Here is a 24217-nt window from a genome sequence, read left to right as displayed (position 1 = left end):
TTCATACATGTTATTATTTCATTGTAAATAAATGAACATATTTTCAGCCAGTACAGCCAACCAAAATGCCATTATCTATTTACTTCACAAGCCCATGCTAGGGGTCATGGCTAGATAAGATTAGTGACTATAGACGCCCATCCCTAGCTATAGGCAACAGTCATCCTTCTGTAATTTTTTGTCTCTTCCTTGCTAGGCAACTATTCTGTCCCGGTTCCTCCTCTTATTTCACCACCTCTTCCTCTCTCTCTCTCTCTCTCTCTCTCTCTCTCTCTCTCTCTCTCTCTCTCTCTGTCTCTCTCTCTCTCTTATTCTAGTCTGGAAAGGACTACAACATTTGTTTTAACATGTATCATAATAATGCATTTACAAATGCATTATTTTTTAAATAAAGGCGTGAACACCAGCCATACATTGATTATAAATAAATAAAAACAACGTAAGCGTCTTAACACTTACTTAAATTAGTGTTCTAACATCCTGTACCTGTGTGATGCTCAAAGTCACAGTTCAAATTAGCCAGTTATGTATGAGTCTAGCTGTGTAGCATCATACAACTGGCGATGTTTGCAGAGAAGTTTGTCCTTGCATCAGCGGAGCTGTTCACAAGTCGCTGCACATTCTAGTTTCGTTTCTACACACCTATCAGCCTGAAAGAAAAGGCTCTGCGAGAGGAATTCAACGACCGAGGACTGAGGAAGTGAAAATGAAATGGAGCGGTCGATTGCAGATGCGCCCACCAATGAGAAGGCTTCCCGTGGTTTTCAGAAGCCCGTGCAACGCCATCTAGGTTCAACAGTCGCGAAGAAAACATCGGGAGGGGATTTCCACGCAGCGCTTCCTCTACTTGTTTTGCTTTCGATCTGGACTCTGAAATACATGAAGTTAGGTTTTCGTTTAGGTATTTCATAGCTATTGGCGACACTGTTCTAACTTTGCGACTGTGGCAAGAAGGTCGACTGTTTATCAAGCTGAAATACAACTCGGCTACTTATTCACATAGGTAACGTTTCCGCATGTTCTTGAAGCTGACATGGTTGCAAAGAGCGAGAGAGTAACAACACGTAATCGAAAGTAAAATTGTGTTCATCGTAGCAATGCCAAGTGTAGAATGAAGTTTATTTTCACTTTTGATGTAGAAATGTCTGCTGAACAAGCTTTTGTCCTGTTGTTGTCAGGTTGTCTGCGCAGTGACGGAGCTAAATGTAACTTTGGCCAACCGTGGCGCTTCACAAACCATTGTTACTGTAACGATTTAGCGAGCTAACATTAATTTGCAGGCTGTTATTGCAGATTGTTCGTTTTAAACGAGTCGCGGCGATTCATGTTGCAATGTGTAAGTGTGACAATGTTATTTATTACATAGTAGTGTAACATAGTGTAGCCTAGCCTACTATATCAAGTTGTAAACTACAACCCAGAAAAACAGGTTTGTTTAATCGTTGAATACAAAATGATATCGTTATTGACTTATTGTGTACTTATCTAATTTGACTATTACTTCAAGATTATTTCATCATACAGGCTAGTATTGAACGGTATCTGATAAGTGTAGTTTATAAGTGCTCGAATTTGGCGGTGGACTTTGATCTTTATGTTCTGACACGGCACACCTGTAACAGGCGGGGGCCTTGCCGGTTATTCATCTCCAGGCCAGGCCTTTAAACTACTCCGGTAGAGGTCCGATAACAGACTACTGTTTTGAAACTTCTGGAGGCAACTGCGGTTGTAACATCAGAGTTAACATCAGACAGGGACAGCGTATTCAGACAGGGACAGCATATTCAGACAGGGACAGCATATTCATCCTTGTCAGGTCATCTCACTGATGGTCCTGTCTTGTGCCCATCCTTCCTTCCATGTCTGCAGGCCACCATGCCGGTGGAGAGGATGCGCATGCGGCCTTGGCTGGAGGAGCAGATCAACTCCTGTTTGATCCCTGGCCTGAAATGGGTTAACAGGGTGAGAGAACACAGCACTGTAGACAAACACCCATGCACGCAGGCAAAGACGCACAAACAAACATGCTGTTTGGCTTTTTCCCTGCAGGAGAAGAGAATATTCCAGATTCCCTGGATGCACGCTGCTCGTCATGGATGGGACCTAGAGAAAGACGCGCCCCTGTTCATGAACTGGGCCATTCACACAGGTAGCCACTCCCACAGTGACATACAGAACCATACAGGTGCATACAAACCAGTTCAAGATCAAGTATATTTGCAACAGGTACAAAATCCTTTTAACCTAAGTCCTATGTCCTAAGTTCTAAATCTTAAATCAAAATAAATTAACTCCCATCCTATTCTAACAAACAATACCGTATTTCTTCAATTTAAACGCCGCCCTCAAATAAACGCTGCCCTCGAATAAACGCCGCACCCAAAAAATCAGAAAACCGTTATTTAATTAGTTAAATTAAAACACAGTATTTTTTACACAAGTAAATTATGAGTGTACAATATAAAATTGAATTTGACACTAGCGAATTTGCCTTTCATCAACCCCAAGTTCGCGTGCTACAGATCTGTTGCTGCCGGTGAGTGCTTTCTGCACAGCCTTCTGTTTAAAAGCTAAAGTGTAAGAACGTTTCGGCATGCTGCTTCAGATTTTACACAATGTAGAACACTTGTATTTGAGACAGTTAAAGTACTACCCACGCACACCTAATTGATAGCCAATGAGAAAGGGTGGACTCATACTGCACTTGTACTCTAGACTAAACGCGCGGCTTCAATTTTACACTAGGTTTTGTGTTTGACCCGTCTATTCTTTGTTTGTTGTTGGCCGCACTGCAGCTACAATTCACTAAACCTGTCTTTATAATTAAACGCCACCCTCAAATGAACGCTGCCCTCGAATAAACGCTGCACCAAAAATGAACATTGTGTAATAAACGCCACAGCGTTTAATCGAAGAAATACGGTATACATGAAATATACTGTATGTATTAATACAATCCAATGCGATTTAGGGTTAGGACTGTTGGACCACACCTACTAAATGGTTTTATGTGTGCATTGTGTTTGTGCTCTCTGTGTGTGTGTGTTCATGTTTCAGGGAAGTACCAGCCAGGTGTGGACAAACCTGATCCGAAGACTTGGAAGGCCAACTTCCGCTGTGCCATGAACTCTCTCCCAGACATCGAGGAGGTGAAGGACAAGAGCATCAAGAAAGGGACCAACGCCTTCAGGGTCTACAAGATGCTATCACTCTCCGAACGCCAGGGCAAGAGGGGTGAGAACCAGACTGTCGACCAATCAGGGCTGAGGTTCCATACGTGTGTTCTGATCCCCTAAGATAGTCTTGTGTGTAGATGGTCTGTTGCCTGATACTGGTGTCATTTGTACTATGATGAAAGGCAGACTGGTTGTGTGTGTGCATCATTGTGATGTAGCTAATTGTGTCTTGTTAATTTTTTTTTATTCCAGGAAAGAAAAGATGTGAAAAGGGGGGAAAGAAGAAGGTAATTGTGTCTCTCAGTGTAAATAAACATGACATCAAGCAATCGAACAGCAAGCAATTAGTGTCTAATTATTTAATTAAAAAACATTTTGGTTCTGGAATGATCCATACTGTGTGTGCATCAGGTTCCTAGATCCTCATCTCCGGACGATAGCAGCAGACAGCTAGTTGTGAAACAGGAAGTGAAAGAGGAAGTGGTCACAGACAGCACCACCCTCACAGGTAGTACCTTTCACGTTTGTGGCCATGGTTACCACACACACCGCACTGTAGTATGTCAGAGGTGTAAACTGATGGTCCCGGACAGTGTTGCTATAGCAACCACACTTGTCCTGAGGAGAAAGTCACGTAACCCAATGACTCTCTCTTTCCCTCCTATCTCGTCCCTATGTACCACCCCTCCCGCGTTCTGCCTTTCCTCTCCTCTCCCCGCTCTCCTCTCTTATCTTCATACTGCTCTCATCCATTTTCTCTGTGTCTCCATTTCATCCTTTCGATAAATATTTTCCCTCTCTCCCTGTCCTTAAATTTCTCTCACTGTCCCCCCCGCATCCTGTCTCCTCGATCCTATCCTCCCTCCCCCTCCATGCTCCTTCACAGTCTATGACCATCCGGCCGATCGGAGTCCTATAGACGACCACCTGATTATACACGATCAACTGCCATTTGTCTGTCAGACCATCGAGGTTACCACGGAGAGCGAAGAGCAGGCGGTCAGCTCCAGCCACCCCTACCCCCTTCAAATCTCTCCTGTATCCTCATACGGAGGTTAGACAACAGCCTACACACCAAACTCTAAATGCCACGTGCTCTTGTGTCCTCAAACTCGAGGTTACATGACACTTGTTGCTGCTTCTCGCTGCACGTAAAAAACTGACTTGAATCATGTGTTGGCAACCCAAGTGCCACAGTCTTATCATGTCCTGTTCTATCTCTCTACTCTAGCTTACATTTACAGACTTCATAGCAACCTTTGGACCTGGTCTGCACTCTGGGCTAGGATACTGGACTGTATGGCCTGGTGGTAGATAGACAATGTAGAAAAAGCAAAACGTGGGATGAAAGGGGGAGAGACAGACAGGGAAGGTTAAACAGACAGACAGACATGTCGGCAGAGAAAGTGGAAAGCCAGACACCTCCAAGAGGCTTTATGACTCATCTACGGATCAAAGTCTTTCAGAGCTAACATGGCTTGCACTCCTTTTAATATGACCACTGGCCGTGATACTGTATGATTTGACAGTTGGTAGATCAACTTTGCGAGTTTGCTAGATATAAGAAAAGCAGTGTATCATAGTGTAGTTTACATGCCCGTACATCTCACCTGTCAGTCACATTTTAGGCATGTTTTTTGGGCCAACCTCCTCATATCCTCCTTCCTCTCCAACCTGTTAATCCAGATCTCCCTGATTCCTCTCCTTTCTCCCCCTCTCCTATCCTCTGCAGAGAGTGACACAGATAGCATCCACAGTGAAGATGACTCCTTGGAGGTGAGAAAAATATTCCTCCGCCCCCACACACAACCATGCTCTCTCACTCTCTCTCCCTCCAGCTCTCTCTCTCTCTCTCTCTCTCACTCACTCACTCACTCACTCACTCACTCACTCACTCACTCACACACACACACACACACACACACACACAAACTCCAAGTCCAAACTTGCATCCCAAATACCCACACTGGGCTAAGTTCATATATTCATCGAGCATATATTCACTGCCCACTTCACTCACAAACGACTAAACCGACCTACAAACTTCCACTAAACTCACACATTCTTAACAAAAGCAGGTTATAATAAAGTTCAGCTGCAAGGTTGGGCCTGCCTGAGAGCCACAGACCCACACAGCTGAATCATTAACCAAGTGCGATAAAATGATAAGCAAGTCTTCACTTGAAGCCGTCAGTTCCTCCCGACCAGTTCTACTGCTTTGGCTTCCAACCCCGAGCCTGTCTGCTCCCAGACATGAGACTAGCGTGTGTTTGCGGTGTGTCTCGCGCGTGTGTTTGTGTGTGTGGTGTAAAGATAATCTAACTGTTGCTTCCGTGTGTTGGACAGTGTGTTGGAGGCTTGTGGAGCAGGAAAGGGTACAGCTCAGTCCTCCGGGTGCCATCCGGCTCCCTACCCAGCATGGCCACCTTCGTCACGGCCGGAAAGACCAACTTCAAAGTGACAAGCACCAGAGACCCCACCCCCCTCATCAGCTATCATTCCTCCCCCTGGACAGACTCCTCCCCTAACTCGCAGCCCCTCCCCCTGACGGCGACTTCGTCCTCGCAGACCTCCTCCTCAGAGACACGGGCCAGTGTCATCATGAAGACGTCCGACATATCACAGCCCTCCGTCAAGACCTGCTGACCCCGCCCACTGAACCCTGTTCTCCAGAGTGCCCCCCTCATAGGATGAACTGGTCCACAGACAGACAGACCCGACAGTCTTGCAAAGTGACAGACTAACAAGACAACCTGACTACTCTGCCTCTGGGTAATCATGTACATAGTAATATGTAAAGTCAAACTGCTTCTGCACCTTATGGAGAGCACTGACGTGTGTGTGTGTGTGCGCGTGTGCGTGTGTGTGTGTGGGTAAAGGCTCTCCATGGGAGGAAAGAGGATGACGATAAATGCACTTGTAATTTATCTTGAAGCCTTTTTAGTGATCATATATATATTTTTATATAAAAGGGAAATTTTAATTGAAAGTGGAGATTGTTTCTTCTAAAAATGAATGATGTTTTTTTATTGTTAGAGTAGCTAATTCATTGTGATTCGCATTGTCATTGTTTATGTGGCACCTACTGAATGTAACCATGTGACTAGCTTGATGCCTGTGTGTCCTTATTGTTATATGTTTCCAGATCCCTGTAACATGGTGAGTGTGTTTTTATGCTGCGCAGGCATGGCTACTCTTAATCCTGTGGATCATCGATATGCAAATCTGAATAAATAAATAAAAATGACAGTTTTTTATACATTTTGCCATATGACATTGCCTCTCAACATCCTGGTTATTCCTGAGCCATATATTAGTTTAGGGTTGCCATGCTGTGACAGTAACTCACTAAAATGTCAAAAGAAAATTACTGCTGTATATAAAAACTGCAATCTTAACACAATACCACGTGGAGCCAGTAGACGGGTTGCAGGTAGTTTTTTTTTTTGCAAGGATTTCTTACTTTATAAATATAGGCTTGCGTGAGTAATTAATGGTCATCTGGTAATTTAGGCAATAAAACATTAACAAGTAGCCTATCCCATGTTTTAACAGCAATAGACGGTACATGAAAAACTGGAAAGCCGCCTGAGCTGTCTTAATAATCATGAATATGTTATAATAATTTAAGTGTTCAAAGGCTTACTATTCGTGATTTAATTGGAGAAAAAAAGTTGGCGGTTAGCCATCAACAAAGCGATCTTGTGACCTCTTTCTGACGACATCACAGATTTGGATGGAAGTGGTTTTAACGCCGCAAGCAAATCAGATTTTTTTTGACAGCTGAAGCTTAAGGGCGGACCGACAAACAAATTATGATATTGTCAGTAATTGCACGGAGCTGTCAATTTTTTGTTCAAACTGAAATAAACTACGTAGGCCTACATACGACACTCCGAGTAGACGCCAATCAAACACCGCCCCTCTGTGTTCCACCGCCGCTTACGTCGTTGAGCGTAGACAAACGAATTACCTAGTGTGGCATCATCACACAGCTGAGTCTGTAAACCCTATTGGATAGATATTTAGTAATACGAATTTCCCATATATTTTTTTATGGCAGTTTTCGGATATTTCTGTATGTGTCCAATTTAAGTAATGATTAAATGTAGGACATACGCGTAAGCTTGAGGTAGTATATTTTGCTAAGGGTAGCGGGCGAACCGTTATTATTGTATCCTAAGCTAGTATTGTACAGTAAGGAGCTAGCGTAGCGGCATTAGCTAGCTAGCTACCTTGTAGCCTGTTATCGAGTGTTAAGCTGATGGCTAACTAACAAGTAAGGCTACGGCTAGAAAAGGATGTTTGTGTGTAATATTGTGTACTGTGTAATATACATCTAAGGCATCTATAGTGATAGTTTGCTTTATGTGACACCGGTTATTTATTGTGCTTTATACTGTGATTCCCCGGTTCAATGGAATTCAGACCCATTTGATTGGCCCGGAGGTGGCTAGCTAGCAAGGTAGCTTTTGCTTGTTTACCTGAAACAACACGGTGGACATAGTCACTTCAAACAACAGCAGTGCACAACACACCATTGGCTGCCGGCGTCTAGGACATGTTTTTCTTGTGTATTTCCGAGCAGTTCTGAGGACTAATCTCCTATGTCCATGTCCGAGTGCCTTATCACTTCAAAAAGGCTCGGTGTGTGGATGAGGATTCAGATGCGAGGAACACCGAGTCTGTCCTCTTGTCTCTGCTGAGGACATGTCATTGACAGCAGCATGCATTTTGCTGGCAGGAGCAGCAGCACCGGTGCGCCCATGTCGAGCGCGGTGTCTGTCGGGTCGTCTGTCCTCATCTTGACCGCGTTCTTCGTAGGAATCTTCGCTCTGCTGTTCCAATTTGGATATGGGGGGCTGACCGTCACGTCGTTTTTTCTGAAGCTGTTCATCTACGTGTCCTTCGCCTTGCTCTGCTTTCTGCTCGGGAGCATCGTCTCGCTCATGAGAAAAAGCCCCCCCAAAATCAGCAGATTTGACATCTCCAAGAGACAGTCCACCTATCTGTTGGAGCTGTTCAACAAGCTAATGGTACACCCTTCACACCGTCTGCCTGAAGTCGTCTTTGCTTGAAACTGCAAATGAATTGGAAGTGTATTTGGGGTTGCAGAGATGGACCTGATGGATGTTGTTGTGGTTGGTGTTGACAGGGCCGTTTCTCTGTGCCTCTGATGGAGTCTTCACAAACCAGGAGGGTGGTGGTGTCCCACAACGTAGACAAGGCCTTGAAGGAGGGTGAGTCCCATGCCAGTCGTCAATTAAAATGTGTCTTTTCAGGTCTTATTGTCAGAGGGGGCTGTCTGTCTGTTTCATGTTGTCTGTCTGCATTTCAGCCTGAAAATATCCGTCTGGCAGCTTTTTGTATCTACAGCACATTAGTCTGCCTGATAATGGGTCTCGCTGTGTCTATCAGTCTGTATCGATGCTGATATAATTGTTTACGTGTTTGTGTGTATGTCAGAGAGTCTCCTTGCATGTCTGCCTGTCTGTCTGTGTCTGCCTGTCTGTCTGTGTCTGCCTGTCTGTCTGTCTGTCTGTCTGTCTGTCTGTCTGTCTGTCTGAGGGACTGGGTCTCCTATCTGGTATCCCATCGCAGCTCTCACAGCAGCAGCATGAAAGCTGGAATAAACCACTCAATCACATGCACGTCATTTATCGTGCAGATTTCATCGCAAGAGCTTTGACAGTGCACAAGGGAAATGGAGAGTAGAGTGAAAAACACAGCGAAAAACACACATTAATCAGTGTCAACACACTGTCAGGTGACGGTTATTGTGTGTGTGTGTATGTGTGTGTGTGAAAAGGGCTGTGTCTACAGCATTATTTTATGTTGGTTTGTTGATGGATTACTCTCCTTCCCTTACCATTTGTGACCTGGCAGCTTCTTGCGTTGTCTTGCTCTGTGTGTGTGCATCAGGGGTGGAGTGTTGCTTTAGAATTGAGTTTGAACTAGTCTTCTGGTCAACACTAGTCATTCCTCTGGGTAACCATGACCCTGACCAAATCACTATTACAAGTTCTCCCTGACGAGACCACCACAACTAGCTAACCCTGACTAGTCCACCAGCACTGGTTAACCTTAACAAAAGCCCTGTCCTGTGTGTGTGTGCGTGTTAGTGTTTGACTACAGTTACCGTGACTACATCCTGTCGTGGTACGTCCCTCTGAGCCGAGACGAGGGCCAGCTGTTCCAGATGCTGACCGAGGACTTCTGGGAGATGAGCCGTCAGCTCCGAGGCCGGCTGGCCAACATGGACCTGGTCAACCTGGTCTGCAACGACACCGTCAAAACCCTCCACACGCACTTCTGCGACCTGAAAATCGCCAGCTCCAGGTAGGTGGGACTGGAGGAGGGAGGGAAGGAGAGAGAGTGAGAGGTAGGGGGGGGGGGGGGTGTGTGTAGGGTGGAGGTAGAGGAGAAGGCGGGCTCTTCCCTGGGGGATAGAGGGGTGGGCTGCCCCGTCCCTGTCTGCTGCACCACCAGTAGATCAGGTGCATCCAAGCACGCCCCCTCACCCCTGCTCCTTCATCCCCAGACTGGAGGACCCGCCCAGGCCCTTCCTGCTCCACCCCTGCCTGCGGAGCCCCGAGGAGGAGCAGAGGTTCCTGCGCTGCTGCGCCCGTCTGCTGCTGCTGTGCCTGCTGCCTGCCCGCGACGCTCGCTCTCACAGCCTCAGAGTGGTGCTGGTCGAGGTCATCACTACCAAAGGTACGCACGCGCACGCACATGCACACGCCGCAACACACACACAGGCACAAGACTCGTAACGCCAAATCCACTGCTGCATGTCAGCATGACATACACACACGCTCCACGCACAAACATATACGCACAAGCTAAACATCAATAAACTATAAACTGATACCAGGCAGCAGGACTTTGGCCCCGGTTCTTGCCTAACTGGTCTTTATTGGTTGTTATTAGATGGAAAAACATAGTAACTCAATTTGGGAATAGATCCGAGTGTTTCAACAAAGCTGCTTTGTGTGTCTGTGCCCGCCCGTGCGCGCGCGCGTGTGTGTGCCCTTTTCAGTGCTGAAGCCCCTGGTGGAGGTGCTGAGCGACCCAGACTACATCAACCGGATGCTGCTGTCCCAGCTGGAGCAGCGGGAGCAGCAGGCGGAGCACCACAAGAAGGCCTACACCTACGCCGCCTCCTACGAGGACTTCATCAAGCTCATCAGCTCCTCCTCCGACGTGGACTTCCTCAAACAACTCAGGTCAGCAGCAACCCTGACCCCCCTTCTGCCCTGACCCCTGAACCAGGCCCGCGAGCAGCCAACACTTGACCTCAAGGGGCAAAAACCGGGCCTACCCGGTAATTAGCAGGTCCTGGCTTCAAACCCAAACTGAATTATTGTTTCTCTCTCTTACTCTCTCTCACCCCCCCACCTCACTATCTCTCCCTCTGTCTCTCTCTGTCCCTACCTCTAACCCCTCCCTCCCTCTCTCCAGGTACCAGATCGTAGTGGAGATAATCCATGCCACCACCATCAGTAGCCTCCCTCAGCTGAAGAAGCAGAAAGGTGAAGTGGAAACCAGTAGACCTCTCAGCCTCTCTCTCTCCCGTCTCCCCTCCCTCCTTTCTTCTCTCCGGGACTCTCCTTCCTCAACTGTCCACCTCGTTCCCTTCTTCTCCTTTTCTCGTTTCATGACCGACCCTCCCTCCACACCTCTCCATTATTTCCGCCCGCTTTTCCTCTCTCCTTTTATTCTCACCCTCCTCACCCACGTCCATCTATCAGTAGACATCAGCGACTCTAATCACCTTAATTAATCCTATTGTGTGTGTGTGTGTGTGTGTGTGTGTGTGCGGGTGTGCGTGGGCAGAGAGGAAAGGCAAGGAGACGGCAGCCATGAAGGCCGACCTGCTGCGGGCCCGAGACATGAAGCGCTACATCAACCAGCTGACCGTGGCTAAGAAGCAGTGCGAGAAACGCATCCGCCTGCTGGGGGGGCCCAACTACGAGCAGCAGGAGGAGGGGGCCGCCGAGGACGGGGAGGGGCCCCAGAGCCAGAAGGTGACACACACACACACACTCATGAACGCACACAAACACACACACACACGGACACACAGACGTACTTTGCTTCTCTCTTTGTCTCTTTATGTAAAACTCTCTATGTGTGTGCGTGTGTGTGTGTAGATTCTGCAGTTCGAGGACATCATGTCCAACCCAGTTTACAGGGAACACTTCCGGGTATACATGGAGCGTGTCGACAAGAGAGCTCTCATCAGCTTCTGGGAACTGGTGGAGACGCTCAAATCAGCCAACAAGGTAGGAAACCACACCCTCCACACACCCTCCCCCACACCCCCACTCGGGACACTCCGCCCCAGGACCGGGTGTTCCATCCCGTGTGTGTTCCCCTGCCCTCCCAGAGCGAGGTGCCCCAGCTGGTGGGAGAGATCTACCAGAACTTCTTCGTGGAGAGCCGTGAGATCCCCGTGGACAAGGTCCTGTACAAGGAGGTGCAGCAGACGCTGGTGGGCAACAAGGGCACCGACGTGTTCCTGCGTCTCCAGGGCGACGTGTACGAGACCATGAGGGAGCGCTTCTACCCCTCCTTCCTGGTCAGCGACCTCTACGACCGGCTGATCCGCCGCGACGAGCAGCGCAGCTCCTCCCAGTCCAGCGCCGAGGGCAAGGAGGAGGGGGTGAGACGCGCACACGCACGCACGTACACGGTGTGTGATCCGCTTAGAGCTGATTGTTTTGGCTAAAGAGCGCTAGTTTGCTAACGGATCGGTTTGAATTCGCTTCCAATTGTTTTCCCCAAATATCGGACAAACCGAAATAATTGTTCTTTTCTAACGGTGTATTTCTGTCCTTTCTCTCACTTCCTGTCCTTGCCCTTTCCTCTCCCCTCGTCTGTCACCTCCCTTCCCTCTGTCTCTCATCCCGTCTCCCACCTCCTCCTCCACCGCTCTCCTTCTCTCCCTTCTCCTCTCACCTCCGCCTCTACCGCTCTCCTTCTCTTCCTCCGCCTCTCACCTCCTCCTCTACTGCTCTCCTTTTCTCCCTCCTTCTCTCCCTCCTCCTCTACCTCTCTCTCTTCTCTTCTCCCTCCCGTCTCTCACCTCCGCCTCTACCGCTCTCCTTCTCTCCCTCCTCCTCTACCTCTCTCTCTTCTCCTCTCCCCCCCGTCTCTCACCTCCTCCTCTCCTCTCCTGCCCTCAGTGCCAGGGGGTGGATGGGGCTGAGGATCTGATAGATGAGGGCAGCAAGGGCATCAATGAGCAGGCCAGCTACGCTGCCACCAAACTACGGCAGCTCTACGACAAACTGGAGTACAAACGCCAGGCGCTGGGCTCCATCCAGAATGCTCCCAAACCTGACAAGAAGGTAGCTAGGAAGTGTGTGTGTGTGTTGTGGTATTTGCAATGTGTTTCTTGGGACTTATGAACGGTGAAAAAATAGGGAGATGACGCGAGTCCGGAATAACACAAAACAGACAAACATGACCAAGGAAAGTGTTGTAGAAATGTTGGTCATATGCTTAGATGTATGTGTATGAAATCTTTAAGCTTCTATGTTCATTGGTAAGAGACAGGAAGGGAAGATAATTAAGTTGAGTTCAAAGGAATGTGAGGTGCTGATGGCTCTGTGGGCAGCTTGCCCTGGGAGATGGGTGAAGCATCTCATATGGCCTTCTGTCCTCTGGTTAGTGTAAGGGGTCAATAGAGACAGTTGCTCGGAACTTTGGCTAGAGAAGGACTGTGTCCTGTTTCATAGTTTTTTGTTAATTAAAAGTATTGTTTGAAGATGACCACACAAAGGACAGTTGACCATTTGACTGGCCAACCCCTGTGGCTTTATTATCAACTTCAAAGAACTGTGGGACACTTGGTATGTCAAACTGTCACTGAGTAGTGCTGGACACTGTCATAGAGACCGCTATATTGATGGATTAACCATCAGAAGAACAATTTGTTCTAAGTTTATATAAGGCAGGGTGTTAGGGTTGTTCTTCACCACTCTCTCGAACGACCTGTAGGTTACATCTGCATGTCTTTCGCTATGACGGGTCCGGCGTACTCGGTTCATTATTAAGTTTGTGCAAACAAAATAAATGATATTGAAACCGCCATTTTGACGATGTTCAAATCCACCCTGTGCCGCTAGAATTTTCTATGACAGAAAGAAGAGTGGAGATCAGGGTATCAGTGATGTAGTGAGTGGACGAGGGGGTGACATGAATGCAGGGTGTTAAAACGTGTAAAAACAAGGATCAACCATCAATGAAAGCAAAAGAGGTGGAAGAGAGCGGGCGTGCTGGTCTCCAGCCTGCGACAGACCCAGGACTGTCTCTACAGGCCAAGCCACATCAAGCATGGTCTGGGACAGGCGTTTCCATGACACCTGAACCTCAGCTCCGCCCATCTGCAACAGACCAAAGCATGTACCCGGTGGAGCAAGGGCAGCCACAATAGGTCCCATGGACCCAGGCTTTACTCGTATGTGTGTGTGTGTGTGCGTCAGATTGTGGTTAAGCTGAAGGAGGAGATCGGAGCGATGGAAAAAGAGCACAGCGACCTGCAGATGCACATCTCCAGGACCGACTGGTGGTGTGAGAACCTGGGGTCCTGGAGAGCCGTCATCACCGGGGCCGAGGTAACACACGCACACACACCCACACAAACATACCCGCACACACACACACGTATACAAGCACGCACACGTTTAGCTGGTAACATGTCGAGCGTGCCTTCACCCCAATGCTGTCCCTGTCGTAGGCAGCAAGAGCCAGAGGAGAATCACCGTGATGTTACTGTATGTCGGACCGCGTTGGGCGTGTTTTTAGCATGTTTTTTGTTGAGCATGTCTGCAAGTGTGACATGATATAATGATCATGCTACATGCCGAGTGTGGGCCTACTGAGCGCGTGTTGCCAATGCATTAAGACAACACGTGTGAGTGTGGAGCGTGTGCTAAGTGTGTTTTGAGCGTGTGTTGGGCGCGCGCTAAGCGTGTGTTGTCCATGCGGCTGCAGCCGGCGGAGGAGGGCGGGGAGACGCTGGCGTGCTACTGCGTGTCGGTCAGCCTGCTGGAGGGAGACGAGGCCCCCAACAGCCGCTGGAGCGTCAACAGGAAGCTGACAGAGTTCCAGATCCTCCACAGGAAGCTCACCGAGGTACCGTGACGACGGCCCCGTTTGGGTTGTCTCGGGGCAACAGAATGACACACCACGTTAAACTTTTCGGATGTCAACTTGGCATTTGCCTGGAGAAAGCGCGGGCTTGACGTGTGGCGGCAGGTTTCAAACACCTGCCACTACTGCACGTCCTTAGGTTTCTACCATTAACAGTGTCTCCTTCCTTCTTTGTGTCTCACTTCTTCTCTTTTCTCTGGCAGTGCTTCCCCTCGTTGAAGAAGGTCCAGCTCCCCTCCCTCAGCAAGTTGCCGTTCAAATCCATCGACCAGAAGTTCCTGGAGAAATCCAAAAACCAGCTCAACACCTTCCTCCAGGTAATGCAGCTGTTGCCACAGCAACACTCCGTGTACCCACGGTACTGCGCCAGACTCTTTCCACATAGCCCCCCCCCCCCCCCCCCCCCCCCCCCGTCCTCTGGAGTGAGTCATCACCAGGCCGACAGGAGATCACATCGTAACCGTGTGTGTGTGTGTTCAGAGGATGCTGACGGACGAGCGAATGTGCCAGAGCGAGGCGCTGTATGCCTTCCTAAGCCCCTCCCCCGAGCATCTGAAAGTCATCGACATCCAGAAGAAGTCGTCCTTTTCCCTCGCCTCCTTCCTGGAGAGACTGCCTGGTGACTTCTTCTCTCACCAGGAGGTATACACACACACAGACATATGTACACATGCACAGATACACACACACCCCACTCAGGATACACTGCCCCAGGCCACCCTGACCCAATCCACATTCACCAGGAGGTACACACACACACTACTAACCCAACCCACATTCAACAGGAGGCACACTACACACATCAGTGCTCTCTTTCTCTAACCTCTCCTCCAATGTGTGTGTGTGTGTGTGTGTGTTTCAGGAGGAGGCGGAGGACGACAGCGACCTGTCTGACTATGGAGACGAGGCTGACGGCAGGAAGGATGCCCTGGCCGAGCCCTGCTTTATGCTCATAGGAGAGATCTTCGAACTCCGAGGCAGTCAGTGCAACCGCTCTTCTCATACTGTGTGTGCATGTCATTACTGTTGATTTAATGGCAGGTATATAAAACCCCTGAAATTTCAAGACTGAACTGGATGGGGTGTAGTTATACCTGTGTGTGTGTGTGTGTTTGTGTGTGTGTGACACGCGCTCCTTGAACTGCTTGAGTAATTTAGTTAGTCTATTTGATTTAACTGCTGGTATTGGTTGATCAGATTCCTTTTCTTTATCACTTTACTCAAACTGTAGTGTTCAAGTGGGTCAGGAAGACTCTCATTGCACTGGTTCAAGTCACATTTGGACGCACCATTAACAAGTAAGCATCTCTCATTTTTCTCATGTCAGACTACAAGTCATGCTAACGTGCTAGCCCTCTCCTCTCAGGCTTATAGTCATGCTAACGTGCTAGCCCTCTCCTCTCGGGCTTGTAGTCATGCTAACGTGCTAACCCTCTCCTCTCAGGCTTGTAGTCATGCTAACATGCTAGCCCTCTCCTCTCAGGCTTGTAGTCATGCTAACATGCTAGCCCTCTCCTCTCAGGCTTGTAGTCATGCTAACATGCTAGCCTTCTCCTCTCAGGCTTGTAGTCATGCTAACATGCAACTGGCGCCAGAGGGAGACTGGCCTTGGTCACGGTTTGGAATGGAAGGGGATACAGGACAGGACATACGGCGGATATCGCGATAAAAAAAAACAACGTAGTTAAGGCAGCATGCATGTGTTGCTTAGGCGGCCGCATTAACTGAAAACTGTTGCGGGAAACCCTGCATGCTAACATGTTAGCCCTCTCCCCTCAGACTAGTAGCTATGCTAACATCCGAGCACTGTCTCTTCAGGCAGATCCGGGACACGGTAAACTGGATCTTCAGTGAGCAGATGCTGGTGAGCTACATCAACATATTCCGGGACACATTCTGGCCCAATGGGAAGCTGGCGCCTCACAACAAAGTCCGCACTGACTCGGAGCGCCGCGAGACCAAGGACCGAGCCCAACAGAAGTTGCTCGACAACATCCCAGGTACATCCTGATAGGTTATGGGTCATTCCAGGTCCATCCTGATAGGCTGGTCAACCTCTTAAATACATCCTGATGGAATGAACTGGAAGGATCAAGATCCTAATAGACTTGACAGAATCTCAGGTTCACTTTGATAGGTTACACAACCTTCCAGGCCCCATTCTGATTGGCCACATGAACACATGTCTTATGTCTAATGTTTGGGATGTCATGTGTTATGTCAGATGCTCTGCAAAACCTGGTTGGCCAGCAAAACGCTCGGTACGGCATCATCAAGATCTTCAACGCTCTCCAGGAGGCCAGTGCCAACAAACATCTGCTCTACGTAAGGCTGCTCACACACATACAGGCAGAACAGATGTGGTGCAACCATACCAGCTTCTATTGTCGTCTCTGCATTCTCTGCCTTTGTATCAATTTGTCTCGTCTTAAATGCAAATACCGTTCTTCAGTGAATGACAATGCTTGGACTGGGAGCAGGCATGGTAGACAGATTAAAATCTCTTTTCAATGTGTGAGGGTCGCTTGTATCCAGAAAAGAAAAGTTGATAGCGAAAATCGCATGTTCAAAGATGCCTCTCTTGGCAATGTGCTGTGCCAACCCTTTGACCCCTCTTTCCCCCTCTTTTCTCTCTCTTTCTCCCTTCTCGTCTCCCCTCACTCAGGTCCTCATGGAGATGGTGCTGAAGGAGATGTGTCCTGAGATGGAGATGGAACAGATCTGAACCCACACCACCAATAGACACACACTCTACTTCAAACTTCCTAACCAACACAGTCAGGCACACACACACACACGCTTACAAACATACACACATGATCCCCCACTCGGTGGAAATGTAAATGCAGCAGAGCTGGTATAGATCTGTGTGTGTGTGTGTGTGTGTTGGCTGTTCCTCTATTTCTTTTCTGAGCACCGTTATCTGATGCACCGTTATCTGATGCACTGCTCTAGAGCTGAACTAGGGAGACGCTCTCTACAGGGGTGTTTTTCTCCAACTTTCCGTTGCTATGTTAGAACGACCAATGAGATCAACTGCCAAGCTGTGTTGCAGGTTGCGGTCGTGTTGAGGGGCCACTAGTTTCTATGTAACGAGGAGAAGAGGGGGAGCCGCACACAGGCCGACACATTCCGGAACAACTCTGCTGTTCGCTGTTCATCCTAAAACTGCTTCATTGTGCAATATGTCATGTCAAGTCATGGTGACAATTTTATTTGTGATTATTGATAGATTTTTATTTTTACCAAGAAATTGTTTAGAGCATTTATATAAGCAATAAATTGCGAAAAAAAACTAAAAAATGTTGTTTGGTCTCCAAGGTTACCATCAGTCCTGCGTGATTAAAATACCATTTATGACCAACAATTGCAACACTATAGACAATTTCTCACAAACACACAATTTCAGAGACTGATAATCAAGGCTTTACTATGGCACATAAACATCCAAACAGGTGGGAGGTGTGTCCTATAGGCCAGGCTACATCCTGTTGAAGATGATGTCAGTCTGGAGGTCCTTGCAAACTTCAGAATTCAACTGGGCAGCCTTAACGGACAAGACTGTGGTCAGGGAGTGTGTGAATGTGTTTGTATGTATGTGTGTATCTGTGAGCCAGCCCACCTTAACAAAGTAGAGTTGAGCCTGCTGTGTGTCCTTGGCCACGCCCCTCCCCAGTTGCAGACAGCGGGCGTAGTAGAACAAGGCGATGGCCACACCCTTATCAACATACTCAGGTAGACATTCCGTTGCCGTAGCAATGGCAGGGATGTCGTCATAGCTACAAATCCTGGAGATGAGAACAGAGAACAGAGTGAACACCTGGGCAAGGTGCCCACGCTTAAAAGGATTAACGAAGCGGAATGACCACACCCAAAAGGTTGCCATGGAAACGGCGTGACCCTATCGGAGCAGAGAACGCTGGAAGGAGTGGCACCTCTTGGCCAGTGTGGCAGCACGCGTGTACAGTTTCCTGTGGTAGTAGTAGGCCACCAAATGTGCCTGCGCGTAAACGTTCCCTCGCTCCGACGCCTCCTTCAGGCAGTCCAGGGCTGCCTCGGGGTCCTGATGGACGCCCCGCCCATACAGGAACATGACTCCCAGAGCACCCTGGGACTCGAGGCTGCCGTTACCACATGCCTCAGAGTGCCAGAAGAAGGCCTAGAAGGACACACATTGTATGCAGATAATGAGGGCGAGACAGTGTAAGCCTGCCCCTCTGATGGCCAGGGTCAGAGGTCAGGGCTGGCGTTAAGATGGCGGCGCCACAATACCTTTTGGAGGTCCAGGTTCTCGGGGCGACTGTACAGCATGGCCAGGTTGGTCTGGGCGGTTGCAGACGCCCCATCCCCAGGCCTCCCCTCCTCGGCTGCCTGTAACCACAACCTGGGGGGGAACAGGGTGGTGAAAGTGAGGCAGCCTGAAGGATCATGGTTGTGTAAATTGAGGGTTGGAGGTGGTGTGTTTACGTGTTTGGTTTTCCCACCTCTCAACCTCCTTGATGGAGTAAGGAACTCCAAAGCCCTCCAAGTAGGCCCTGCCTAGGTTATAGAGGGCCAGTTGTCGAATGCTGCCTGTCTCTGGACCCTCCCACTGGCACACCCTCCGCATGTAGCTCACTGCCTCTGCCTGGTGGTATTAACACGTTCACATATCGCTGACACATTCCTGACATCTTTTAAACATGTTGACAGAAGTCTCATAGAATCTAGCCCAGGACATACATAGACTGAGGTTAGATTAGGGTTGTAGAGCAGTCCCCAGTAAAGAACATAGTGTCTTGTCCCAGTGGACAATGTGGTATGTCGTTCAAGTACTGGACACCATCTGGTGTCTAGTGTAGGGCCCAGGGTTCAGATCTCAAACACACCTGGTCGGACTGGGCTCCCAGGCCGTCGTACCTCATGACGGCCATCTGAAACAGAGCTCTGGGATCGTGTTCCTTAAGGCTGTCAAACACTCGCTTGGCCTCTTCATAGAGACCCTTCCAGGACCACAGGAGGGTAAAGATTCTGTGTGTGCTTCTGTGTTGGATTAAGTTGATATGCATGCCTGTGTACTGTATGCGTGTGTTTGTGTGCGTGTGTGTGTGAGTGTGAATCTGTGGATGTACATGCGTCACCTCCTCGAAGTACAGTTGTCCCAGAAGGAAGAAGGCCTGTCTGTCTCCCTCATCTGCTCTCCTCCTTAGCAGACTGGCAGCCTTCTCCACCTGGGTGGCAGGGCTGTCTACATACGCACACACACACACACACACATTTATCAATGTATTATATAGGCTACGTGCGCAGGCATGCACACAGGCACACTATGTTATTGTTAAATCCAGTCACATTCTTGCATCTGTAATGCCGACGTCATAACTGTCATCGAGATAAGAAAAAATAAGACAGAGGTCCCTGGTGTGGACTACCTGGAAGTGCGGTCGGTTTCACTCCCTCATTTGGGTACAGAGACTTGATGGCGTGATACACCTGTGAGGACTTATGTCTGTGTGTACAGGTGGTCTTGGAAGCAGACTTCATCCCCGCACTTCACTTCAGTCTAAAACACGTCCCCACAGTCTTTTTACCCTTGTAGCTCCACGCGGACGCGGGAACAATTTTAATATTCTGCTACAGCATAGTTATGAAGCATATCAAATGCCAAAGGTTGACTGCCAGTTCCCGGTATTTCTGTGTAGGCTATAGGTGAAGTTCTCACATTCATAGCTAGGTGGAGCTAAAGATCTTTCAATGGCCAAAGAGTTACTATATTTGTGACCGTAACCAAGGATGTTAGAATGTTTCTGAATGATTTACTGTAACGCCATAGACAATGTTCTGAAAAAAATCTCCAGCGAAAAATATGCTATATTAAACAAAATATGAATACATGTAAATGTATCTACATGTGTCAATGTTGTCATTTTCCTTACCCCGTCTCTTCATCAGGACGCACTGACCGCTGTTGATAAAACGCGTCTGTGACCAAGCAACTGATTGACAGTGTGCAAATAATCATTTGCGTTACGTCAGCTGATGCCTTTAGTCAGAACAAAGGTTCTCGAAAAACTTCGAGGCCTTCAATGAGACCTTGTTGCTAGTCAAAACTTTTTTACATTGCCAAACCTGGCCTGCCTCCCAACGATGTCACTCTAGAATGCACATAGGTTTTAGTATTCAATTTCTTTATATCAGGATTAGGCCTAGCTATATGTGTCAGGTTAAAATGTGAAAGCAACTAATTCAATAGGCTATAACCCGACTGCCAGTGCGTGTGTATTTGAATACAGTATTGTAGGCTAATCCACGTAGCTCAGTCAGTGCTCTGTTTTAGCATTAATAGGGTCTCCAATTTATTAATATAATTGTGTGTAAAGTCTGGTTAGTCCATCCGTCCATCTGTCGTCCTAGACACACATTAAAACGCTAGGTAGGTCTACGTTTTAGGGCAATATGAAAGGGAACTGTTAACTGTGCAGGTCTACATTTACAAGTAGGCCTATAGCCTACTACCAGACCAGGAAAAAGGTCGTTTAGACCTTGGCTATTAGCTTAGTTCCTTCGTTGCAATGCAGTTTATTATTAGGCCTACATGTCAAAATGAGTAATACACGCGACGCTGAAAGTTGTAGATGTTCTTGCGTTGCAGTGTAGAGACCTTCTTTGTGGTGCTCGGTCGTTACAGCTCCACTGGGGCACTGGGGCACAGGCCCATACACATATCCCTTTTATTTTCTTCCAAGCTTGCTGCGCACAAGAAGTGTGCAACATAATGCCAAACTTCCCTTCCTCAACCCACAATACGCACAGTTCATGGACGTAAGTTTGCCATCGACGTGGGCAAGGAGGGAGCACATTTTATTTTCAATAATTTGAGCGGAAATATAGTTTTTGGAGGTTCATGAAATACAATACGTTGGACTCATGTTTTTATTATATTTGATTCAAAATAAGATAATCGTTATCAATCTAAACGAATGCACTAACTTAAAAAGTAAATTGTTAAAACTCAAACTTGAGGGATTTACTGGGGCACAGCAGATTTATACTGGGGCACGTGCCTCTTGAGCCTTGGAGGAAAATCTCTTCAATGTCCACACCCTCAAACATCTCAAAAAGGAGTTTGAGTCTGTTCTCTTTCCCCTGCCTCTGCCAGATGAAGTGCTGCTCTCTCGTTAGTGCTCTGCACAGTTATTGATGTTGATACTGATGACCCAGTAGACCATCCAATAGGAATAGCAGAATCAAGGGATGATAATACTTGCACCATTATCGATCACCTAAACCCTGCTGTGTTGCAGCATGCTCTAATAGGTTTGATCTGACCTCAGCATTGGGTAGGCTGCAGGGCGCGGTATCCACCACATCCATGGTTTGTCCCAGGCTCCGTTCCAGAAGCCACCCATCAGGATGTGTCCGGCCATGAGCGCTCTACCTCTACTTCCTGAGGCGGCTCAGTGGTTTCCTCCACTTCCTCACAGTTGTTTAGGGAGACTGTGAACCGGTTCACCGAGGCCATGGTGAACCAAGTGGTGGAAGTCGTAGATTCTTCCAGTGAGTCATTCAATTATCCAGCTGTCATGGAGGTCAGAACAGTTGAGTAAGGGACTGAGGCCGAGGGGAAGAAAAAAGGAAGAGGGATGTTATGATTCCTCCCTTGCAAAGAAGAAGATCCACTTCAGGGATATGGAACAGATTTCTTTCGAGTACTTTACATTTTTACACAGTATGGTCTTTCAGTCTCCGTCTGTTTGTATCAATTTGAATTATTCTACATTGTGGTGAAAAACTTCCTTCACATAATATACCATGTGTTTTCTTTATTATCAGTGCTCCAAGAAGGTAAAAAACCCCAGAGGTCTCAGCTTTAGAAGCAGAAGCTGCCAACCACAGTGATGAGTCCTCAATCATACAGCACACAAACACTTACACATCATAAACACAATAGTGGAGTGTGTGTATTCCGTAATATAGCAGTTGGATCACAACAATTCCATGTCCTTTAATTCATGTGTTTTACTTTTCAATGGAGAGAAATAAAATAAATAGCAATATAGATGGCACACACAATGTCTTCATTTGAAGATGAAATAAACATGCAATGTCATGTACAGCTATCCGACGGATTGTAGTTGTCCTGCAGGGATGTAGGAAGAGTAAAGGCAGCAAAGGCCACGATTTATAATGAACAAACGGACACCTTTGTCGACAGCTTAAGTTGTTCTAATGGTGTGAAGTCCTCTTCTGTTTGTTTCCCTATTTTAAGAAAGAAGGGAAGTGCCTGTTTGCACACAGTTTTACTAATTCTGTATGGGTTTCACCTTAAATACACAATGTATCCCCTTTATCAAACTGAGTGGACAAAGTCAATACTTGGAACAGGCATACTTTGTAACACCTTGCTCTTTATTAGGGCTATAAGTCTGTTTGGGTTTGTGTGGCAGGGCTATAGCCTACTTCAGCCTAACGTTGTGGGTTGTCAACATGGTGTGAGATTCTGTCAGTGGCTTTTGGGACAAGAAAAGTTGATTTAAAATAGAATTTCAGTTCAATGTATCCAAACTGCGGCGTATTCTCTTCCATCTGGGTTTAGTCCTGGGGCTGATCCGCTCATGATTGATGTATTTTTAAATGTAAAACAAAAATCATGGTTGTTTTTAGTGCCGGGTTGAGTGTGTCAGATGCTGTGGGACAATGTATTGTTGGTCGCACAGGTGGAAATCCCAGGGGGGACAGGAGGGACACGGCCCCCCCATCCTGGGAAAAATATGGTTTGTCCCCCCCAATTAATTACTGTAAACATATCTGTGTAATTTCAATAATATTAATTATACGCAATGAAAGCTCTTTGCTGATCATGGACACAATGCATTGTGCATGGTGCTTTTTTAATGTGCTGTGTTACAGCAGTAATTTTGGTGTGTCCCTCAGGAATTGTTCTTGAGAAAGTGTCATATAATTGTCCCCCACAAAGTTGATAGCAGATTTTCACCACTGGTTTGACGGGGTGGTTTACCCACCAAGTAGGCCCAGTAGTGTACCTGCGATTTCATGCGCAACATTAAGTTGTAACTACAATAGTGCAGCTCTAGCCTAGGTGCTGAAATCATCTGAACGGCGCTGCTTTAAGTGACCGACGATGATGAGGTTTTGCATACTGATGAAGTTCTCTGGGTTACAGTCACACAGTTTTCTGCTGCTCTAAGCATTTTAACCGAGAGCAGCAGAAAACGGCGCGACTCTAAACTAAAGAGTCCCAACCTACAGGGAACGACCTACACGCTGGGAGGAGCATTCATGACTGGGCTGCAAAGGTCAATAGAGAGCATTACAAGTCTATAAGGAACAGCCTGCCTTACGCATGTAGGAACACACCTATGCTGAGCCTTTAGGTCGGGTGAATTTGGGTAATCTGGGACATTGGGTAATGTGGGACACCTAAACTCCAGAGTGTTTTCTTCTCTGCTATGACAATGTCTAGTCCACAGAACTTTGACTCTAGGTTTAGCATGGATGTTATGTGACTGAAATCACAAAATGATGTGGTGTCAGAAAGGGCCAGGGCACTAGTCAATCAGGAAGCTCCGATGAGAAAATGCATGCAAAAAAGGTCCCAGATTACCCAAATTCACCTTATCAACAATATGAGCTAACTGAGAGCAACCTTTTAGGGAACTAACCTCATTCCTCACCCTACCTCTACCCAGATCCTAATGAACCACCTGCAGTGTAGTACATCTCAGAGCTGATCTCAGAGCTGCCTAATCTGATTAATCTAATTGTAAGCAGCTGAAGAGCGTAAAACTCAACCGTTTTAAGAACTCCATAAAACGTCTCAATGCTGCTTGAGGCTGAAATCTATGTAATCATTTTTATAGTGCCTTTATTACGGTGATCTT

The 24217-nt window shown here is 47.5% G+C and overlaps 3 protein-coding genes across 6 annotated transcripts; 2 read left to right on the top strand and 1 right to left on the bottom strand.

The window, feature by feature from the left end:
- Positions 1-562: 562 nt before the first annotated feature.
- Positions 563-6450, top strand: irf2 (interferon regulatory factor 2). 3 transcript variants are annotated; one of them, XM_047049135.1, is made up of 10 exons: positions 563-1003; positions 1294-1336; positions 1870-1962; positions 2050-2149; positions 3058-3234; positions 3429-3463; positions 3588-3684; positions 4063-4230; positions 4863-4952; positions 5523-5577. In XM_047049135.1, the coding sequence occupies exons 2-9, from the start codon at positions 1325-1327 to the stop codon at positions 4913-4915; spliced, it is 735 nt and encodes a 244-aa protein (XP_046905091.1). In that variant the 5' UTR covers positions 563-1003; positions 1294-1324; the 3' UTR covers positions 4916-4952; positions 5523-5577. The 3 variants fall into 3 exon arrangements, with proteins under 3 accessions (XP_046905091.1, XP_046904925.1, XP_046905013.1); XM_047048969.1 differs by having other exon boundaries at positions 570-1003; positions 4909-4952; positions 5523-6450; XM_047049057.1 differs by lacking the exon at positions 1294-1336 and having other exon boundaries at positions 573-1003; positions 4909-4952; positions 5523-6450.
- A 688-nt stretch (positions 6451-7138) lies between these two features.
- Positions 7139-17588, top strand: snx25 (sorting nexin 25). Of its 2 annotated transcripts, none has more exons than XM_047022302.1 (19): positions 7139-8212; positions 8332-8416; positions 9299-9515; positions 9718-9890; positions 10216-10402; positions 10638-10708; positions 11013-11203; positions 11330-11461; positions 11566-11841; positions 12365-12529; positions 13667-13798; positions 14178-14318; positions 14540-14653; positions 14817-14978; positions 15199-15316; positions 15568-15634; positions 16155-16336; positions 16561-16661; positions 17002-17588. In XM_047022302.1, the coding sequence occupies exons 1-19, from the start codon at positions 7904-7906 to the stop codon at positions 17059-17061; spliced, it is 2883 nt and encodes a 960-aa protein (XP_046878258.1). In that variant the 5' UTR covers positions 7139-7903; the 3' UTR covers positions 17062-17588. The 2 variants fall into 2 exon arrangements, with proteins under 2 accessions (XP_046878258.1, XP_046878249.1); XM_047022293.1 differs by having other exon boundaries at positions 11566-11871.
- Positions 17589-17811: 223 nt separating this feature from the next.
- LOC124469183 (LRP2 binding protein) lies at positions 17812-20335 on the bottom strand. The gene is made up of 8 exons (XM_047022316.1): positions 20252-20335; positions 19748-19878; positions 19457-19563; positions 19205-19318; positions 18821-18963; positions 18609-18720; positions 18272-18495; positions 17812-18124 (listed from the first exon to the last, which is right to left on the bottom strand). Exons 2-8 carry the CDS (start codon positions 19857-19859, stop codon positions 17818-17820), a joined length of 1119 nt encoding a protein of 372 aa, XP_046878272.1. The 5' UTR covers positions 19860-19878; positions 20252-20335; the 3' UTR covers positions 17812-17817.
- Positions 20336-24217: the final 3882 nt, after the last annotated feature.

This window comes from Hypomesus transpacificus, chromosome 1 (genome assembly GCF_021917145.1).
Source record: "Hypomesus transpacificus isolate Combined female chromosome 1, fHypTra1, whole genome shotgun sequence".
In the NCBI taxonomy this organism is placed as follows: domain Eukaryota; kingdom Metazoa; phylum Chordata; class Actinopteri; order Osmeriformes; family Osmeridae; genus Hypomesus; species Hypomesus transpacificus.
The sequence above is the reverse complement of the archived record's forward strand: the minus strand, read 5'-3'. Positions and strand labels throughout refer to the sequence as shown.

What these genes read in the sequence shown, in the direction of transcription:
- irf2 (XM_047048969.1), top strand. An exon ending in GAACTGGGCCATTCACACAG is followed by an intron (nt 2,150 to 3,057) that starts GTAGCCACTCCC and finishes TTCATGTTTCAG; the next exon opens with GGAAGTACCAGCCAGGTGTG. An exon ending in GTGAAGATGACTCCTTGGAG is followed by an intron (nt 4,953 to 5,522) that starts GTGAGAAAAATA and finishes TGTGTTGGACAG; the next exon opens with TGTGTTGGAGGCTTGTGGAG.
- snx25 (XM_047022293.1), top strand. Translation starts at nt 7,904, where the DNA reads ATGCATTTTGCTGGCAGGAGCAGCAGCACCGGTGCGCCCATGTCGAGC. An exon ending in AGGGGCCCCAGAGCCAGAAG is followed by an intron (nt 11,204 to 11,329) that starts GTGACACACACA and finishes GTGTGTGTGTAG; the next exon opens with ATTCTGCAGTTCGAGGACAT. An exon ending in ACTTCTTCTCTCACCAGGAG is followed by an intron (nt 14,979 to 15,198) that starts GTATACACACAC and finishes TGTGTGTTTCAG; the next exon opens with GAGGAGGCGGAGGACGACAG.
- LOC124469183 (XM_047022316.1), bottom strand. Translation starts at nt 19,859, where the DNA reads ATGAAGTCTGCTTCCAAGACCACCTGTACACACAGACATAAGTCCTCA. An exon ending in GACAACTGTACTTCGAGGAG is followed by an intron (nt 19,319 to 19,456) that starts GTGACGCATGTA and finishes TGGTCCTGGAAG; the next exon opens with GGTCTCTATGAAGAGGCCAA. An exon ending in TCCATCAAGGAGGTTGAGAG is followed by an intron (nt 18,721 to 18,820) that starts GTGGGAAAACCA and finishes GTTCCCCCCCAG; the next exon opens with GTTGTGGTTACAGGCAGCCG.